At 47.5% G+C, this 19,338-nt stretch overlaps 1 protein-coding gene across 1 annotated transcript; it reads right to left on the minus strand.

Moving 5' to 3' along the window:
* Nucleotides 1-1,536: 1,536 nt before the first annotated feature.
* On the minus strand, nucleotides 1,537-18,959 carry NAGK (N-acetylglucosamine kinase). The gene is made up of 10 exons (XM_037807394.1): nucleotides 18,608-18,959; nucleotides 8,490-8,574; nucleotides 8,237-8,335; nucleotides 7,281-7,422; nucleotides 6,397-6,507; nucleotides 5,589-5,701; nucleotides 4,096-4,183; nucleotides 3,073-3,170; nucleotides 2,538-2,616; nucleotides 1,537-1,847 (listed from the first exon to the last, which is right to left on the minus strand). The coding sequence occupies exons 1-10, from the start codon at nucleotides 18,634-18,636 to the stop codon at nucleotides 1,657-1,659; spliced, it is 1,035 nt and encodes a 344-aa protein (XP_037663322.1). The 5' UTR covers nucleotides 18,637-18,959; the 3' UTR covers nucleotides 1,537-1,656.
* Between the last annotated feature and the right edge of the window lie 379 nt (nucleotides 18,960-19,338).

The raw sequence follows: 19,338 nt of genomic DNA on the forward strand, positions 1-19,338 counted from the left end.
ACACAACTTGACCTCGTGCACTTCAATGGTGCATTTTTTTTCCAACTAGCATTTATTCAGCACTTATGTGCTGAGACTACAAATTAAGATGTGCTCTTTGCTCTAATTGTCCCATTAAAATTGTAGACGCCAGACAATGGTAAGGAAGAGGGATGGCCATGTCGTGAAGAATATTAGATCTCAGCATTCATAAATCACTTTTCACCCAGGAAGTTTTGGATTCTAAATCTGAAATCAAACAAAAATACTTCCCCAAGGCTTACCAGTCAAAAACTCAATAGTGTTATTAGGGTCATGGGGTATAGCAAAGGCACCTCTAATGTGCCCTTGTTCCCTTTGCAAGCTCTTTAACCTGGGCGCTGTCATCCAGTGGTTTGGGCTGTAGCTGGGAGTGTAGAGGGCTGGTTGGCCCTTCAGAACGGACTTGCCCTGAGCTCCAGCTTGCTGTGGAGGCTGGAGCTGATGGAAGGAGAGCAGCTACCATTCTGTTCATATGTGAATGCTACACTGTGTGTGGGGGAGAACAAGATCATCTGACTTGTGAAACAAGCTAGTAGCCAAGACCCCTTAGAGGGCCTCATCAGAACTCAAAACCCTTAAATGCAGGTCCTGGACCTCTGCGGCAGAAATTGTTCAAGGCATTTAGTAATGAAAATTCCCATCCCATCCCATCAGACACCTTGGGGTGGGGGAAGGTGGGCTGGAGGGAGACAGAAATTGGTTTAAAACAAGCTCCTAGAATAACTGCTGCAGGTAAGTTTGGGAGCTGACGGCCAGGGCAGGACTCATGCCTCCTAATAGCTTACACCCTAAATACCTGCAGAGGCATTCACGGTGGATCAAGTCTTCACCCAACAGCACGGGCAGCAGAACAGGAAGCTTTGGACCTGACTTTACTGACCAGACTGCAGCATCCAGAGGACAGGAACTTTGTCCTTCACTGATACTCATCATCCCCAGTGTCACATGACAAATAAGAAGTGTCACACCTTAACCAGAGCCAGGCTAGTGGTTCCCAGGAACAGGGAGGCCAACCTCGTGTATCCAGCTGGCCTTCCTGGATCGCAGAAGTCCTCGTAACCTCTCAAGAACTCGTTCATGTGAAAAGCTGCAAAACGTGCTGATTACCGTGACGACCAATGCAAGGAGGTGAAAACTCCCCCAGACCGGAAATGAACCTTGTTCCCTACATGTTGCTAGTGCTATCAGCAGCTGGTATGATCTGCCTAAGGGTCTCCCTTGTGACATTTTGCCTGGAGAACACATCTACTAAACATGGTTAGACAGGGAGCATGCTCCCCCTTTGACAGGAGAAAACAGGACACAGGGTAACTGGCAGTGTCACAATATGTAGTATGGTGATATGGCAGGCGGGGTGCACACAGATAATTACCTGCCCAAGTTCATGGCCAGTGTGCTGCAGACACCTGGGACTGGGCTTTAAACCTTGGCTCAAAACCATTCCTAGCCCTCTGGGATACTGCTGGCAGGTTCACTGAGGAGGTGTATGTGAGTCTATTTGATAACACATTCCAATCGGGGAGTAAGTAAAGTGCGTTTATTTTCTTCTCTATGTGTTGTTTTGAAGAAAAAGCCTTCCCCCTTCCAGCACCCAATGTCCACTGGGCCTGGAGGAGGTGAGCTGGAGCCAGCCCCCTAGGGGAAGGTGTAGGAGAAGAAGGCAGTGGCGTTGACGCTGTAGTCCATGGGGAGGAGGTACCCGGTGTGCCTGGCCCCCAGGCTGGCCCCTCCCAGGGCCGAAGAGTGCCTCAGCTTCATCAGGGTGAAGCTGGTGAAAGCGTTCCGAGCCTGGATCTCTCTGCCCTGGGTCAGTGCCGAAAGGAATCCTGGAGGGGGAGAGGCAGAGGACAGAGGTGAGGGAAGGCGAGCAGCCTGCGATGGAGACCCAGGAGAAGGTGGGGACAGAGAAAGATGCCTGGGCCCTGAGGCATTCCTGTAGGGGTCCCGCAGGGGCCTGCCTGCCAGAGCCCAGGGCACGTGGCGAGGGACATGAGCTCGCAGTCCCCCAGAGACCGTCCTCCCCTCAGCCCAAGGCACCTGACGCTGGGAACTCCAGGTGGCAGTGGGGATCCTTGAGCTACTTCTGAATGTCTAATGGAAATTGTACACCTGCCTGAAATAAGGCTGCAAGGGCTAAGAAGTCATGTTTCTTTCTTCTTGGCTAGGACTGTGTTGGCTAGGGATGTCACCACAGGCTATCACATTCTGGTCAGAAGCTCTGATTTTAAGTTAAGTATTTAATAAAACCTTTGGAAAAGGACATCTTTTCACGAGTTCATGGAAGCTGGGATGGGACATTGCAAAAAGGCTCACTGGCAGAGGGATAGGTCAAGAACCGTGGCCTGAGGCACCAATGGCTTGTCCAGGCCTCAGGCCCCAGCCTCTTGCTGGGAGCAGGACCCCAGGACCCAGGGCCCAAGCTCTCCCTGAGTGCAGGCAGCTTTCCTGGGCTCCCCGCCTTCCCAGCCCGGCGTACCCCACTTCCCCTCCTTCCCCCCGCCCCCTCCCATACTCACCTTCCTTCAGCATCTCCCAGCTCTCCCACACGGAGCCCACACACAAGATGGGGAGGCCATTCTCCCTTTGGAACAAGACCTGGGCAGAGAGCAAACAAAAGGATTTTGGGAGCTGAGCCCACCTCTCCAATGCCAGAGGGGGCAGGTTCTTAAGACCACCCCACTCTACCCCAGTTACTCTCCCTCTCATCAACAACCAAAAGAACTCAAGGGAAGACAAAAAAGGCAAGGGAGGGATGTCAGGGAAAATGGTTAAGCAACAGTAAAGAGGAAGGAAAGAGGTGGGAGGGAAATAGAAAGATGACTGAAAGAAGGGACAGCACGTGTACATTAAACCAATTCATTACCTATAAATACAGATTATGACCAGAGGGGAGGCACTTGACCAAAGGACTTTTTTAATGTTCTCATACCCTAGGTTCATTTAAAACAGAATCTACTTTACACAGGATTGGTCAGGTCAGTCCCATCCCCAACAGAAAAGGGCCAAATGTGGCCCCAAAGCTCCCAACCTTCATTTCCCACTTCAACTCACCGGGTCAATCTCAGGCAGCACAGCTACGATGTGCTTGCCCAGCATCTCCCCAGCCTTCCTGAAGATGTACCGGGAAAGGGGGTCTCCCTGCTGAGCACCTGGGTTAGGGAGGAGGGAGGAAGGGAGCTGCTGAATCCCCAGGGAGCTGCCAGTCTTCAATTCCTCTCCCTCCTGGACAGCAGCAAAGCAGGAGCACCCACTGCTAGTGGAGTGTAGATCAGGAATGGGTGTCCAACTCCTGGCATGACGGTAAGTAAGCTTCCACTGCTGCCTCCCTACCTGACCCCACCCCAGGTACTTCACCCCCAGGTGACGCCCTGTATAGAGGTGGCTTATTCTAAGCATGGGGACAGGCAGCCCCTACTGAGGAGCACACTGGCATCGGGCTTCTACTCCAGCTAACCCCGAGTTATTGTGAGTCTGTCCCTGAGGACCCTGTCTCAGCAGCTGGCGGACACTCCCGTCCACCCTCCACCACCCCTCCAACAGTCTGCACTTGGTCAGCCCTTGTTGGCTCTGCTCTGGAAGGGCCTCAGCCCAGCAGGGTGTGAGAGGGCCCTAGCAGGCCCTGGGGCTGTGGGAATCCAAATTAGGGGAGTATGGACCTCACAATGGACAAAGAGCAGCGTGTAGACAAGCAGGCCCCATGTTCAGCTACTCCTGACACCCACCGAAATATGCCTAACTCTCCATAATCCCCTAGTTCTTGGGGTATAATTGGTTTAAAAAAAAAATTGAAAAGTTATAGATTTGTCCAAAGGACAACTGCTTCATAAAGTTCCCCAAAACAAACATATAGCAAGCACAAGTCATTGAGAGCTATCAAGAAGAAAAATAGGTAATACTAAACAATGCTGAATAGAAAACTCGGGCCCTCTGCCTCCACCCTGGGGCCCACCACCTAAAGCTACTTGGTCAGAGGGAGCTTGGACGTCCAGTGCCCACCCAAAACCCACTCCTCCCTCCAGCTGGGGAGGTCTCTGGAGAATAAAGTCAGATAAAACCCTGCTCCATATCCCATACCTTCTGCAATTTTCTGGCAAAACCCAGCAAACCTGCTTTTATCAAAATCCCTATACAGGTGAGTGAGAATTCCTAGCCGATCTGGCACCTGAGAGACAGAAAGGACACAGAAAGAAAGTCATCGGAAGCAAAAGAAAATCCCCACTCTGCCCACCCTAGTTGGCCTTCCTTGTGTCTTATACTGTCTGAAAAACTGGAATAGTTTCAGTAGATCAAGAAAATGTAAAGATTTAAGATATCTCATGAGAAAAGTTGTTTTCCCCAAGATGGACTCCACTGCTCCTTACAGATTACCTTTGAGGAAGCACAGAATACAGATCCGTGTTCCCCAAAATGTGTTCTGCAGTTCCTTGTGGTGCTCTTGAAAAGATTTCTTTGGTCAAAGGAGTCTGAAGAATACCACACATTGTGATTCCTCCTTGAAGAGTTACAATGTATGGTAGCAAATTAAAGGCTCTGAGAAGTCCTGCAATCAAGAAATCTGTTTCTCCCAAACTTACTTGATGATAGAAGGTCAACTTCTTCCACTCTAACAAACTTACACGTCCTTACCCACTTCCTAAAAGTCCTGAGTAGTGAGTGATTCCCCAGAATACAATGCAGTAAACTGGATAGGGAGGGGGAGCTACAATTTGAGCAGCTACGCCAATGTACTAAGCCTTTGGTAGACACTCTCTTATTTAATCTTCGTAACAGCTCTAGATGTTGCAAAGTGGACTACAAGATAGAAGAAGGAGTAGACCTATTAGTGGAGTGTAGAGCCCATTTGCTGAGTCAGGAAAGGTTAACTCTACTTCCTCCAGTAACCGATACAGGAAGCGACTCCTCTCTCTGGTCTCTCCCTAGTCTTCACCAATCCCTGGGCCTCCAGGCCATACTTGCTCCTTCCTTGACCTTGGCCCCAGCTCACCCAAGTGGCTGAAAAGCAGGCCCTTACTCATAGAGAAGTCTATCAAATAAACTCATCTTCCTTCTCCTTTCCCACTTTTACCCCTGGGTCAGCTAAAGGCGGCTGTTCCCTAACCTACTACAAACAAGCAGAGCCCGGCCAACAAGGAAAGGCAGACCCCAGCGCTCTGAGTAGGAGGCTGTCATGCCACAAAAACTCCCCCTCCCCGTGTCTATTGGCTCTCCTGACACCCAGGGCAGCCGGGGCTCACTGTGCAATACGCTCATGCAGACTTTCCCTGCTGTCTCCGTGTCCTTGGACACCACCTCCCGGCCTCGCCCCCTGCAGTTTCCACCCCTGCCTTCACCTCCCAGGAGGCTCTAGCTGTCTGGTAATGAAGTCTGCTAGCCACTTGCCCAGCCCACCCTTCCTCATCCCTGGCCCCTCCCGGAACACACTGCCCACATCATTCGGAATCCCGTCCTCACCCGCCACCTCTCCACCCTCTACCTCTGACTGCCCTTTAACCCACCCGGTCCCTCTCCTACATCCATTCCTGCTCAAAGTCTCCCGCTGTCTTGCCCCAGGTGGGCTATTTCCATACCTGGAAATAACTGAACATGGCCTGCTTGACGTAGCCAATGTCATGAGGAGCCGCCTCTAAGTTGTCAATGGAGTCAAACACTATTTTCACTGCTTGGTGTGCGATCCAGTAAGCTGCGGGGAACAGAGAGGGCTCAGAGGAGGGGGCCAGCTCCCCGAGCTCACAGGGAAGCAAACCCTGACCCAGGCAGGGCTAGTCATCTGCTCGGGTTTTACAGAAAATTGGGCTTCCTGTTTGGGGGGCCTCTAATCAAACTGTATCTGACCCAGAAAAGAGAAAGGTGGAGGAGGAAGACAGGCTAGGTGAGACTGTGTCACACAAGCTCCTATCCCAAGATGAGGACAAGGTCAGGCGGCTGTCACCCAAAACCACTGCAGTCACTGCCATGGGCTGGACCCCAAGGGACCCATGAAAATGTACACATGCTACTAATAAAGAGGGGATGGTGGGAGGGGCTTTTGACCCTTTTCCCACCAGCTGGTTTGGCCTCTCCTGCCTTAACTCCCTTAGCTTCAACTCTTCCCTAAGGACTCCAAGAGTCCAACTCAGGTGGGCAATGGCCATTGTGCCAAGGCACGAATCCAAATTCTGTGTGCAAGTCACTGCTGCAGAGAGAGGCTGTCAGTCCAGCATTTGCATCTCTATGGCCTCCCAGTCATTGTCCTGCACTGGGAAGAGCTGGGTTCAGGAGCTGTGCCCACAGAGCCCCAAGGGGTCAGAGGGCCGAGGGCGGGGCAGAGGAACACAGGGAGCTGTGGAAAGTGAAGAGCCCAGCGCCCTGAGCCAGGCCCAGGTGGTAGGAGCTCACCTGAGCCCTCGTCCCCCATCATGTGGCCCCAGCCGCCGCAGCCGCTCTCGGAGCCGTCGGGGTTGACCAGCCTGCAGGTGGAGCCTGTCCCTGCGATGAGCACGACCCCACCTGGGGAAAGGATGTGGCCAAAGCCCCGCATAGAGCAGATGGCCTCCGAGTGAGGAAGGGGGTCAGAAACCAGCCCCAGGAAAAGGGACCCCCACCCAAGTCTTGCCAAGGAGGAAACTGAGCCCAGCTGGTGAAGGGTGGAGGGTGTGGAGAGCCTGGGTCTCAGTTAGACTCCCATCATGTAGAGCCCCTCTCTGGGGGACAGAGAGGAACATGAGTGTGTCTTCAAATGACAGCTCCACTAGCTCCACCCAGTACCTGCTGTGCCCCAGGGATTGTGCTAGATCCTGTTCACACCGGGATGCTCATTCAACGCCTTTAGCCACCTTATTAATACAATTACTCGCACTGTATAGGTGAGGAAATTAAAACAGAGTTAAGTAACTTCTCCAAGATGGTAAAACTGGCAAAATAGGAGCGGAGATTCGGATGCCGATCTTGTGCCCCTGTGCTCTCTACATGCCCATCACAGGGCTCCTTGCTTCTTTCCCCACCTGCCTTCAACACCCCACTGCCTCCAGAGGCTCCCGCTGCCCCCAGGGTCTGTATGTGCACCTGTTCTGGCTTCCACCCAAACACCGTTCCTACCCCCTCCCCTCCTTCTGTCTGTTCCTCGTTCTGCAACACTTAAGCTAAGGAAAGGAGAATCAAGGAGGAAACATCATGAAGGCCACCTTCCAGATATTTGGAAGACAAGTTTTACCAGCTACATCAAGGGGATTTCTTTCCCAAGGAAACCAGTTCTCAGCCTCACCCTCCCTCTACCTCCTCACCATCCGGGGTGGCTGTGGCGATGGAGCCAGCGGCGTCAGTGGTGATGATGTAGCTTTCACTCAGGTGGGGAAATCCATTCCTCAGCTCCTCCATCAGGATCCTCACAGCTTTGTCCGGCTCCGCACCGCTCAGGGACAGGCCCTAGGCCATGCGGGGGGTGAGCGAGCAGAGCCCCGGCCCCAGCTCCTTTCTCAACACTGTCCCCTCCAGACCCCTGGCCCCTGCTCTCCACCTGGGGTCTTACCCTGCTCCTTCCACCCCACCCAATGACCCCTCAGAAAGCTGGGGCTGAGAAGGACCTGGGCCGGGGATGGACAGGGGAAAGGGGGAGCTCAGCAATGCCAGTTTGGAGCTGGGAAGGGCAACAGTGCCCTTAACAGAAAAAATCAGCCAGAGGAGCAAGTTGGAGGGAGAGAGAGAGAGAGCTCGGTTTGGAATACATGGGGTTGGTTATGCCTGAGGAACATTTCACCGAGGGGATGTCCAGGGAGTAGCCGGAGCTAAGGCAAATTGGAAGAAAGATCTGAGCTGAAGATAATAATAGCTAACATTTAATGAATGCCTAAGGGTCAGGCACTACACGAACCACTTAAGGACAGATTTTACCTTCCGAACAACTGTGAGGTAGCTGCTGTTATCATCCTCGTTTCCCAAATGAGAAAACTGAGGCTTAGAGAAGGTAAGTAACCTGTCTAGGGACACACACACAATGAATGGCAAAGCTGGGATCCAAACCAAGGTCTCCGTGGCTCTCCAAACCCTATGTGCTTCCGATCCACTTGTGGCTCCTCGGTGGCGAGTGAAGCCATGAGAATGGATGAGATCATGTGTGAGCTTCTAGACCAGGGAGGAAGCCTGGAGGCCTCTCCCTCTACAGTCACCAACTGTCGTCCAAACTGGCTACCTGTCTCAGTATCGCTGATGACCGAGTTCCCAGGCTGTGCCCCAGACTCACCAAGCTGCGCAGAGGTATCAGAGGATCCACCCCGGCTTTCTCTTTGGCCCTGTTCACCATCTCATTGATCCTCTCCACACACTCGTGTGTCCCGATCAGCTGGCCCCAACCAAGGGAAGGAGGAGTTACAAAGGTGCACAGGGCATGGGTGGCCCCTTCAGGCTGCTCTATGAGCCCCAGCCACCACCTAAACCAGAGTTACAGAGAATAAAACCATGACCCAGCCCAGTGATCCCCTCAGTGTGGCCTTTACCCAGTGGTTTGTGCTGAGTCCATCCACTTCTGCCAGCATCTTCCCATCCTCAGAGAGTAAAAGGACCTTGGAACGCGTGCCTCCCCTACAGAGCACAAGCGGGCACTCAGTCCTACTCAGGAAAGCCTGCTGAGACATCACCAAGCTTGCGTGGTCCTTGTCGCGGGCAGGGTCCAGTGAGATGGAGGGGGAGGCTTTAGCAAACCCAGTTCCCACTCCCAGCCCCACCTCTGTGGCTTGGTGTTAGCTTGCTCTTGGACTGTAACAGTTCTCACTCATCTTTCCCTGGGGACACCCTACTTATCCTTAAACACCCGACATGTACTTCACTGGTCTGAAAATCTTCCCTGCTGTGTGGCCCACACCCAAAGGTTGATTAGCACAGCCCTTGTGGTGCCCACATAGCTCTTGAGGATTCCTCCTCAGTAAGAGTGTGAGTAAGGTGTTTCTGTTTTGCCTCTCATGAGACTACAAGCTCCACGGGGTCAAGCTCTGGAGCCCCTTCCCACCCTCATGCCTAGCACAGGGCCTGGCACAGGCAAATGCTCAGTCAACACAGCTAAAGAGAATGGCACTTCTCTCTGCTACTCTCACGATGGTTAAAGGCTTTCAAGGACTGGCTGTAGCTGCTGAGGTCTTCTAGACATGCTTGTGAGAAAAGCTCACCAGCTAGCAGGGGCACTGGTGAGACTACACCTACTTAAGCAACTAAACCCTCCAATGCTGATTACTGGGGCAAATGGTAGCTTGGAAGGAAGTCTGAGGTGGCATGTAACACGGATCTTTATTGATCAGTACTTTTAGGAATGTCTTACAAGAGCGCCCAGTTTCAAGGGGTAGTTAATGCATGAGGTAGCAGATTCAATATTTGAACCTCCTGACAAGCTGGAAAAACAGGTCATGTTTTACAAATGAATATAATAGGCATGAATGCAAACTCCTACACCTATATGTTTTGTTTTTTATTTTTTTTAATGCCAAGAGATCCAGGATGGGGGAGATGAACCTTAACAGTAATTCATTTATTTTAAAAAAAAACAAAAAACAAAAAACTTTGGGGGTCCAAGAGTCAGCAGTGAGGTGTGGCTGCCACAGAAGTGAACCCAAATGGGGACAAAAAGTAAGTGAATAATAGGGGGAGATGGGGGGATGGGATGTTTGGGGTATTCTTTTTTACTTTAATTTTTTTTTTTTTTTTTTTTACATTTTTGGATAGTTTTATTTTTAAACTTAACTGATTAACAAATGCTCTCATGGCACTTGACCAGAATCTGATTAGGTTCAACGGCCACTTAGGACATAAAGGAGGGAAGGATGGAGGAAGAGTATTCTATTTTTTTTTTTTTAATCATTTTATTGAGATATATTCACATACCATGCAGACATACAAAACAAATCGTACTTTCGATTGTTCACAGTACCATTACATAGTTGTACATTCATCACCTAAATCAATCCCTGATACCTTCATTAGCACACACACACAAATAACAAGAATAATAATTAGAGTGAAAAAGAGCAATTGAAGTAAAAAAGAACACTGGTTACCTTTGTCTGTTTGTTTCCTTCCCCTACTTTTCTACACATCCATCCATAAACTAGACAAACTGGAGTTTGGTCCTTATGGCTTTCCCAATCCCATTGTCACCCCTCATAAGCTACATTTTTATACAACTGTCTTCGAGATTCATGGGTTCTGGGTTGTAGTTTGATAGTTCCAGGTATCCACCACCAACTACCCCAATTCTTTAGAACCTAAAAAGGGTTGTCTAAAGTGTGCGTAAGAGTGCCCATCAGAGTGATCTCTCGGCTCGTTTTGGAATCTCTCTGCCACTGAAGCTTATTTCATTTCCTTTCACATCCCCCTTTTGGTCAAGAAGATGTTCTCCGTCCCACGATGCCGGGTCTACATTCCTCCCCGGGAGTCATATTCCACGTTGCCAGGGAGATTCACTCCCCTGGGTGTCTGATCCCACGTAGGGGGGAAGGCAGTGATTTCACCTTTCAAGTTGGCTTAGCCAGAGAGAGAGGGCCACATCTGAGCAACAAAGAGGCATTCGGGAGGAGACTCTTAGGCACAAATATAGGGAGGCCTAGCCTCTCCTTTGCAGCAACCGTCTTCCCAAGGGTAAAACTTATGGTAGAGGGCTCAACCCATCAAAACACCAGTCCCCTATGTCTGTGGTGATGTTAGCAACCATGGAGGTGGGGTAGGCGAATACCCCTGCATTCTCCACAGGCTCCTCCAGGGGACACTACATCTTTTTTTTTTTCCTTGTTTTTCTTTCTTTTTTTTTTTTTTTTTTTTAAACTTTCCCTTCTTTTTTAAATCAACTGCATGAAAAAAAAAGTTAAAAAGAAAACAAACATACAATAAAAGAACATTTCAAAGAGACCATAACAAGGGAGTAAGAAAAAGACAACTAACCTAAGATAACTGCTTAACTTCCAACATGTTCCTACTTTACCCCAAGAAAGTTACATAATATAGCAACATTTCAGTGAACTTGTTCCTACTACATCCATCAGAAATTAACAGACCATAGTCATTTCTGGGCATCCCCAGAACGTTAAATAGCTTATCTGTTCTTCTTGGATTATTGTTCCCCCTTCCTTAATTGCTCTCTACTGCTAGTTCTCCTACATTCTACATTATAAACCATTTGTTTTACATTTTTCAAAGTTCACATTAGTGGTAGCATATAATATTTCTGTTTTTGTGCCTGGCTTATTTCGCTCAGTATTATGTCTTCAAGGTTCATCCATGTTGTCATATGTTTCACCAGATCGTTCCTTCTTACTGCCACGTAGTATTCCATCGTGTGTATATACCACATTTTATTTAACCACTCATCTGTTGAAGGACATTTGGGTTGTTTCCATCTCTTGGCAATTGTGAATAATGCTGCTATGAACATTGGCGTGCAGATATCTGTTCGTGTCACTGCTTTCCGATCTTCCGGGTATATACCGAGAAGCGCAATCGCTGGATCGAATGGTAGCTCTATATCTAGTTTTCTAAGGAACCGCCAGACTGACTTCCAGAGTGGCTGAACCATTATACAGTCCCACCAACAATGAATAAGAGTTCCAATTTCTCCACATCCCCTCCAGCATTTGTAGTTTCCTGTTTGTTTAATGGCAGCCATTCTAACCGGTGTTAGATGGTATCTCATTGTGGTCTTAATTTGCATCTCTCTAATAGCTAGTGAAGCTGAACATTTTTTCATGTGTTTCTTGGCCGTTTGTATTTCCTCTTCAGAGAACTGTCTTTTCATATCTTTTGCCCATTTTATAATTGGGCTGTCTGTACCTTTGTCATTGAGTTGTAGGATTTCTTTGTATATGCAAGATATCAGTCTTTTGTCAGATACATGGTTTCCAAAAATTTTTTCCCATTGAGTTGGCTGCCTCTTTACCTTTTTGAGAAATTCCTTTGAGGTGCAGAAACTTCTAAGCTTGAGGAGTTCCCATTTATCTATTTTCTCTTTTGTTGCTTGTGCTTCGGGTGTAAAGTCTAGGAAGTGGCCTCCTAATACAAGGTCTTGAAGATGTTTTCCTACATTATCTTCTAGGAGTTTTATGGTACTTTCTTTTATATTGAGATCTTTGGTCCATTTTGAGTTAATTTTTGTGTAGGGGGTGAGGTAGGGGTCCTCTTTCATTCTTTTGGATATGGATATCCAACTCTCCCAGCCCCATTTGTTGAAAAGACCATTATGGCTCAGTTCGGTGACTTGGGGGCCTTATCAAAGATCAGTCGGCCATAGATCTGAGGGTCTATCTCTGAATTCTCAATTCGATTCCATTGATCTATATGTCTATCTTTGTGCCAGTACCATGCTGTTTTGGCAACTGTGGCTTTATAATAAGCTTCAAAGTCAGGGAGTGTAAGTCCTCCCACTTCGTTTTTCTTTTTTTAGAGTGTCTTTAGCAATTCGAGGCATCTTCCCTTTCCAAATAAATTTGATAACTAGCTTTTCCAAGTCTGCAAAGTAGGTTGTTGGAATTTTGATTGGGATTGCATTGAATCTGTAGATGAGTTTGGGTAGAATTGACATCTTAATGACATTTAGCCTTCCTATCCATGAACTTGGAATATTTTTCCATCTTTTAAGGTCCCCTTCTATTTCTTTTAGTAGAATTATGTAGTTTTCTTTGTATAGGTCTTTTACATCTTTGGTTAAGTTTATTCCTAGGTACTTGATTTTTTTAGTTGCTATTGAAAATGGTATCTTTTTCTTGAGTGTCTCTTCAGTTTGTTCATTTCTAGCATATAGAAACATTACTGACTTATGTGCATTAACCTTGTATCCCGCTACTTTGCTAAATTTGTTTATTAGCTCTAGTAGGTGTATCGTTGATTTCTCAGGGTTTTCTAGATATAAGATCATATCATCTGCAAACAATGACAGTTTTACTTCTTCTTTTCCAATTTGGATGCCTTTTATTTCTTTGTCTTGCCGGATTGCCCTGGCTAGCACTTCCAGCACAATGTTGAATAACAGTGGTGACAGCGGGCATCCTTGTCTTGTTCCTGATCTTAGAGGGAAGGCTTTCAGTCTCTCACCATTGAGTACTATGCTGGCTGTGGGTTTTTCATATATGCTCTTTATCATGTTGAGGAAGTTTCCTTCAATTCCTACCTTTTGAAGTGTTTTTATCAAAAACGGATGTTGGATTTTGTCAAATGCTTTTTCAGCATCTATTGAGATGATCAATTGATTTTTCCCTTTCGAGTTTTTAATGTGTTGTAATACATTGATTGTTTTTCTTATGTTGAACCATCCTTGCATGCCTGGAATGAACCCCACTTGGTCATGGTGTATGATTTTTTTAATGTGTCTTTGGATTCGATTTGCAAGTATTTTGTTGAGGATTTTTGCATCTATATTCATTAGGGAGATTGGCCGGTAGTTTTCCTTTTTTGTAGCATCTTTGCCTGGTTTTGGTATTAGATTGATGTTAGCTTCATAAAATGAGTTAGGTAGTGTTCCATTTTTTTCAATGTTTTGAAAGAGTTTGAGTAAGATTGGTGTCAGTTCTTTCTGGAAGGTTTGGTAGAATTCCCCTGTGAAGCCATCTGGCCCTGGGCATTTATTTGTGGGAAGATTTTTGATGACTGATTGGATCTCTTTACTTGTGATGGGTTGGTTGAGGTCTTCTATTTCTTCTCTGGTCAGTCTAGGTTGTTCATATGTTTCCAGGAAATTGTCCATTTCCTCTACATTATCCAGTTTGTTGCCATACAGTTGTTCATAGTATTCTCTTATAATTTTTTTAATTTCTTCAGGATCTGCAGTTATGTCACCTTTTTCATTCATTATTTTGTTTATATGGGTCTTCTCTCTTTTTGATTTTGTCAGTCTAGCTAGGGGCTTGTCCAATCTTGTTGATCTTCTCAAAGAACCAACTTTTGGTGATATTTATCCTCTCTATTGTTTTTTTGTTCTCTATTATGTCATTTATTTTCTGCTTTAATCCTTGTTATTTCTTTTCTTCTACTTGGTGTTTAGGATTGGTTTGCTGTTCATTTTCTAGCTTCTTCAGTTGATCCATTAGTTCTTTGATTTTGGCTCTTTCTTCCTTTTTAATATATGCGTTTAGTGCTATAAATTTCCCCCCTTAGCACTGCTTTTGCTGCATCCCATAGGTTTTGGTATGTTGTGTTCTCATTTTCATTCATCTCTATATATTTAGCAATTTCTCTTGCTATTTCTTCTTTAACCCACTGATTGTTTAGGAGTGTGTTGTTTAACCTCCAGGTATTTGTGAATTTTCTAAGTCTCTGATGGTTATTGACTTCTAATTGTATTCCATTGCGGTCAGAGAATGTGCTTTGAATAATTTCAATCTTTTTAAATTTATTGAGGCTTGTTTTATGTCCCAGCATATGATCTATTCTGGAGAAAGTTCCGTGAGCACTAGAAAAGTATGTGTATCCTGGTGATTTGGGATGTAATGTCCTGTATATGTCTGTTAAATCTAATTCATTTATCAGATTGTTTAGGTTTTCAATTTCCTTATTGGTCTTTTGTCTGGTTGATCTATCTATAGGAGAGAGTGATGTGTTGAAGTCTCCCACAATTATTGTGGAAACATCAATTGCTTCCTTTAGTTTTGCCAGTGTTTCTCTCATGTATTTTGTGGCACCTTGATTGGGTGCATAGACATTTACGATTGTTATTTCTTCTTGCTGAATTGCCCCTTTTATTAGTATGTAGTGGCCTTCTTTGTCTCTCAAAACATCCCTGCATTTGAAGTCTATTTTATCTGAGATTAATATTGCTACACCTGCTTTCTTTTGGCTGTAGCTTGCATGAAATATTTTTTTCCATCCTTTCACTTTCAGTTTCTTTGTGTCCCTGTGTCTAAGATGAGTCTCTTGTATGCAACATATTGATGGTTCTTTTTTTTTGATCCATTCTGCGAATCTATATCTTTTAATTGGGGAGTTTAATCCATTTACATTCAACGTTAAAACCGTGAAGGCAATTTCTTGAATCGGCCATCTTATCCTTTGGATTATGTTTGCCATATTTTTCCCTCTCTCTATTAATATCCTTTATTGTACCCATACCGAATCTCTTTAGTACTGAACCTTTCTCCAAGTCTCTCTGTCCTGTCTTTGTTTCTCTGTCTGTAGGGCTTCCTTTAGTATCTCCAGTAGGGCAGGTCTCTTGTTAGCAAATTCTCTCAGTATTTGTTTGTCTGTGAAAAATTTAAGCTCTCCCTCAAATTTGAAGGAGAGCTTTGCTGGATAAAGTATTCTTGGCTGGAAATTCCTCTCACTCAGAATTCTAAATATATCGTGCCACTGCCTTCTCGCCTCCACGGTGGCTGCTGAGTAGTCACTACTTAGTCTTATGCTGTTTCCTTTGTATGTGGTGAATTGCTTTTCTCTTGCTGCTTTCAGAACTTGCTCCTTCTCTTCTATGTTTGACAGTGTGATCAGTATATGTCTCGGAGTGGGTTTTTTTGGATTTATTCTATTTGGAGTTCGCTGAGCATTTATGATTTGTGTATTTATGTTGTTTAGAAGATTTGGGAAGTTTTCCCCAACAATTTCTTTGAATACTCTTCCTAGACCTTTACCCTTTTCTTCCCCTTCTGGGACACCAATGAGTCTTATATTTGGACGTTTCATATTATCTATCATATCCCTGAGGTCCATTTCGATTTTTTCAATTTTTTTCCCCATTCTTTCTTTTATGCTTTCATTTTCCATTCTGTCATCTTCCAGGTCACTGATTCGTTGTTCAACTTCCTCTTGTCTTGTACTATGAGTGTCTAGAATCTTTTTAATTTGGTCAACAGTTTCTTTAATTTCCATAAGATCATCCATTTTTTTATTTAGTCTTGCAATGTCTTCTTTATGCTCTTCTAGGGTCTTCTTGATTTCCTTCATATCCCGTACTATGGTCTCATTGTTCATCTTTAGTTCTTTGAGTAGCTGCTCTAGGTGCTGTGTCTCTTCTGATCTTTTGATTTGGGTGCTTGGGCTTGGGTTATCCATATCGTCTGGTTTTTTCATATGCTTTATAATTTTCTGTTGTTTTTGGCCTCGTGGCATTTGCTGAAGTTGATAGGGTTCTTTTATGGTTTGTAGACCTATTGAAGTCCTTATCTTTAATTTATCAGATCTACAGCTTCGTGGAGTACACTTTCTCTAACTAACCAGCAGGTGGCATCCACGAGCCACCTGTTCTCCACAAGCCAGTTCTCCCCTGCTTAGCCTTTTTGGTGAGTGGGGGAGTGAGTCTTGTGGGGCCCAACTGGTGTACCAAGCTTGCGTGTGTAGTTGGTGTTGCCTGCCCTGTATGTGGGGCGTGTTTCTGGGCAGTCGGGGAGGGGGGGTGGCCCTAACAATCAAATCTCCCTGATGATCCTAGAGTTTTAAAGCTGCTGCAATAGTCTAATCCTTCAGTTCAGTCCTGCCACAGTTTGTCTCTGCCACTGACCCACAAGTCTTTGGTATTGGCGTATGGCTCCTGAGACTTACAAGTGGGCCCCTCTTCCAGGTTGTGCACCCCGGTTCCTCTGTTGAGGGATGACTGTGCTATGTCATAGGTGAGTGCAGTCCCCCCAGGGCAGTTCTGGGCTGCTGGGCTGTGTAGGGAGGCTCCCAGTCTGCTCAAATGATGGCTGAATGGGGCTTTGTTAATTCACACTACTCCACCTTCCCAGCTCTGGGACTTTCAGCTGAGGTTGCAGGGAAGGCTAATGTCCACGCCCAGTTTTGTGGTGTGTGCCTGTTATTTGAAGCACTTCCGTCACACTGGGTTGTCTGGGGCAGCTCTGGGCTATGGGGCTGGCGATGGGCAGGAGTGTTTCCTGTCCACCAGGGTGGTGGCTGTGAGCGGACACCCCCCTTTTCTTGGGAAGTTGTGTTGTTTAGTGAATTTTCTCAGCCACTGGATTATTGCCTTTTGTCTCAGAGCTCTCTTAGTTCTGCTCTTGACTTGACGTGCCCAAATTACAATTCTTTGAAGCTTTCTGTATTGGGCTTCTTAGAGTAATTGTTTTAGAAAAAGAAAAAAGGATTTAAAAAGAAAAAAGAAAAAAAAAAAAAAAAAAAAACGGCCCTCCTCAGAGATCTAATGGGTTATTGAAATGCTAATAGACAAAGCAACCAGGGCCATTAAGGCAAGGGCCACAGGGCAGAGAGATCAGCTTTGCTTCAGGATTTGCATATGCGCCTCAAGGCCTGAGCTCCTCCCTTCCCCTTTCTGTGTTCACCAGAACTCCAAAAATCCTCTGCCTTCATTTTGGAGTTTTTCGTGTTGTTTTTTTTCTATGCCTGTCTCCCCTCCGCTGGGCCAGCTGCTCTCAGAGTCTCTGGTGTCTGGTCTCAGTCTATCCACGGTTGGAGCTTGAATCAGCAGAATGAGCCTCCGACAAGAGCAGCCACTGCAGTTCTCCCTTCTCCCTCCCGGAGCTGACAGCCCCTCCTCCCCCGGGACTGATCCTGGCAGGGAGGGGCGCGGGTCCCCTGGCCGCAAAAACTTACAGATTTCGCTGATCTCAGCAGTTCCACGTTTTCATGAGTGTTGTATGAAGTATGCCCAAAAACAGATTGCTCTGTGGTGTCCAGTCCACGCAGTTCCTGGCTTTTTACCTACTTTCCTGGAGCTTACTTTAATTTTTATTCTTATTCTTTTTTTTTACGGTAGTGAAGGTATTCAAAAATTGATTGTGGTGATGAATGCACAACTATATAATGGTACTGTGAACAATTGATTGTACACTTTGGATGACTGTATGGTATCTATGTCTCAATAAAACTGAATTTCAAAAAGAAAAACAAACAAAAGTTAATCCACTCTCAGACCGAAGAATACACGCACTAGCTGAGAACAACAGTCACCCTCTATTAGGCCCTGATCTGACACACCCAGATTCACAGAATGTTTGACACTGGCAGGGGACTTGGTGATCATCTTGTCCGTTCCTCCCCTCATGGCGAAATCGAAGCCCGGAGAGAGCAAAGCCTTGCCCGTAGCTATACCGAAGGGCAGTGCTTGTGCAAAAAGTCCAGTAGCCAAGCTTCCGAGCCGGAAAAATGCAAGAACAGGGGGTTCAGTCTGCCGTGAGGAGCCTGGAGTGCCGAGCCGGGTGGGAGGGCTTCAGGCATCTGGACAGGCAATCACGTTCCGGTTCGAAGCAGCTCCAGCTCCCACATACCCTCCAGCAAACATCTTTGTCCCGGCTGCCGCCTCCCTCCCACTCCCCTCCTCCAACCCCCAGATCGGCTACTGAACATCTGACACCTGTTCCGCAAAACTCTCTTCCGGTCCGGGAATGGGGGAAACGGAGCTGCTTCTCTGGCCAGAGACGGCAGAGGACGGGAGAAAGAGGCGTGGTTCCGTCTTGAAACGGAGTGTGGCCGTGGCACACGCAGAGCCCCTGCAAGGCCCACGCCCGAGCGCTCAAGGGCACCCCTGGGCGTGCACACAACCCTCCTCACCAAGACCCCGCAACCCAAAAGCCCACAGCAGCTGGAGCCTTAGACCCGAGGCCACCTGGCTGCCAACCCGACCACGGCGTTCCTCCCTGCTCTCGGGCCCCGGGCGTCCCAGGCCGTTCTTCCCTGGCTCCCTCGGCGGGGCCGCACTCACCCCTCTATGCCGCCGTAGAGCGCTGCCATGGAAGCTGCTACCGCCACAGTTCCTCAAGCAGTTTGCTTCCCGCCCGCCCGCTGGGCAACGCCCCCATGTCACATGACCGCATACGTGGCCACATGACTCCGAGTGCGCGTGCGCGGGGCGTGGCTTCGCGAACCGCCAGTCGTCCCAGGCCCAACCTAGCGGGATGAGTCATTCCAGCCAGGCCTGTGAGGTTCGCGTCGGACCCGGGCTGGCCTCTCTTCCCATCTCCTGGACTCTGCTTCCGGAGATGGCTGCGGGATTCCAGGCCAAGAAGGCAGTAAGGAGACTTCCAGTCTCACCCGCTGGACACATCACTTCCCTGCCCGACCCTCAAAGCCGGAAGTTGATGGCAGCCCCGCCGGAACGAGCCACAGACAGCTGGTGACGGATACGATGACGCGCCCCCGGCCAGAACCCGCGGAGGGGTGGGCTCAGTGAGCCACGCGCACGAGCCAAGGAGCCCATTGGGCCTCTTGCAAAAATTATAAGGTTCAATCCAACATGTGCCTAGCAAGTCCCAGGTGCGCTCCCGCCTGCGCAAACACCCGCGTGGGTATTCACGCTGCACTCGTGCTAACATATGAGTATGTAGAAGTCGGTAGAAAAAAGAAAAGCCGTCGAGTCTGTCCTGGCAGCTCTGAGAAGGGAGCTGAAGTTCAGCTTTTACTACCTTCGCCGCTAGTTTTGTGTGTGTGTGTGTG

Source organism: Choloepus didactylus, chromosome 17 (assembly GCF_015220235.1).
Source record: "Choloepus didactylus isolate mChoDid1 chromosome 17, mChoDid1.pri, whole genome shotgun sequence".
Taxonomy (NCBI): domain Eukaryota; kingdom Metazoa; phylum Chordata; class Mammalia; order Pilosa; family Megalonychidae; genus Choloepus; species Choloepus didactylus.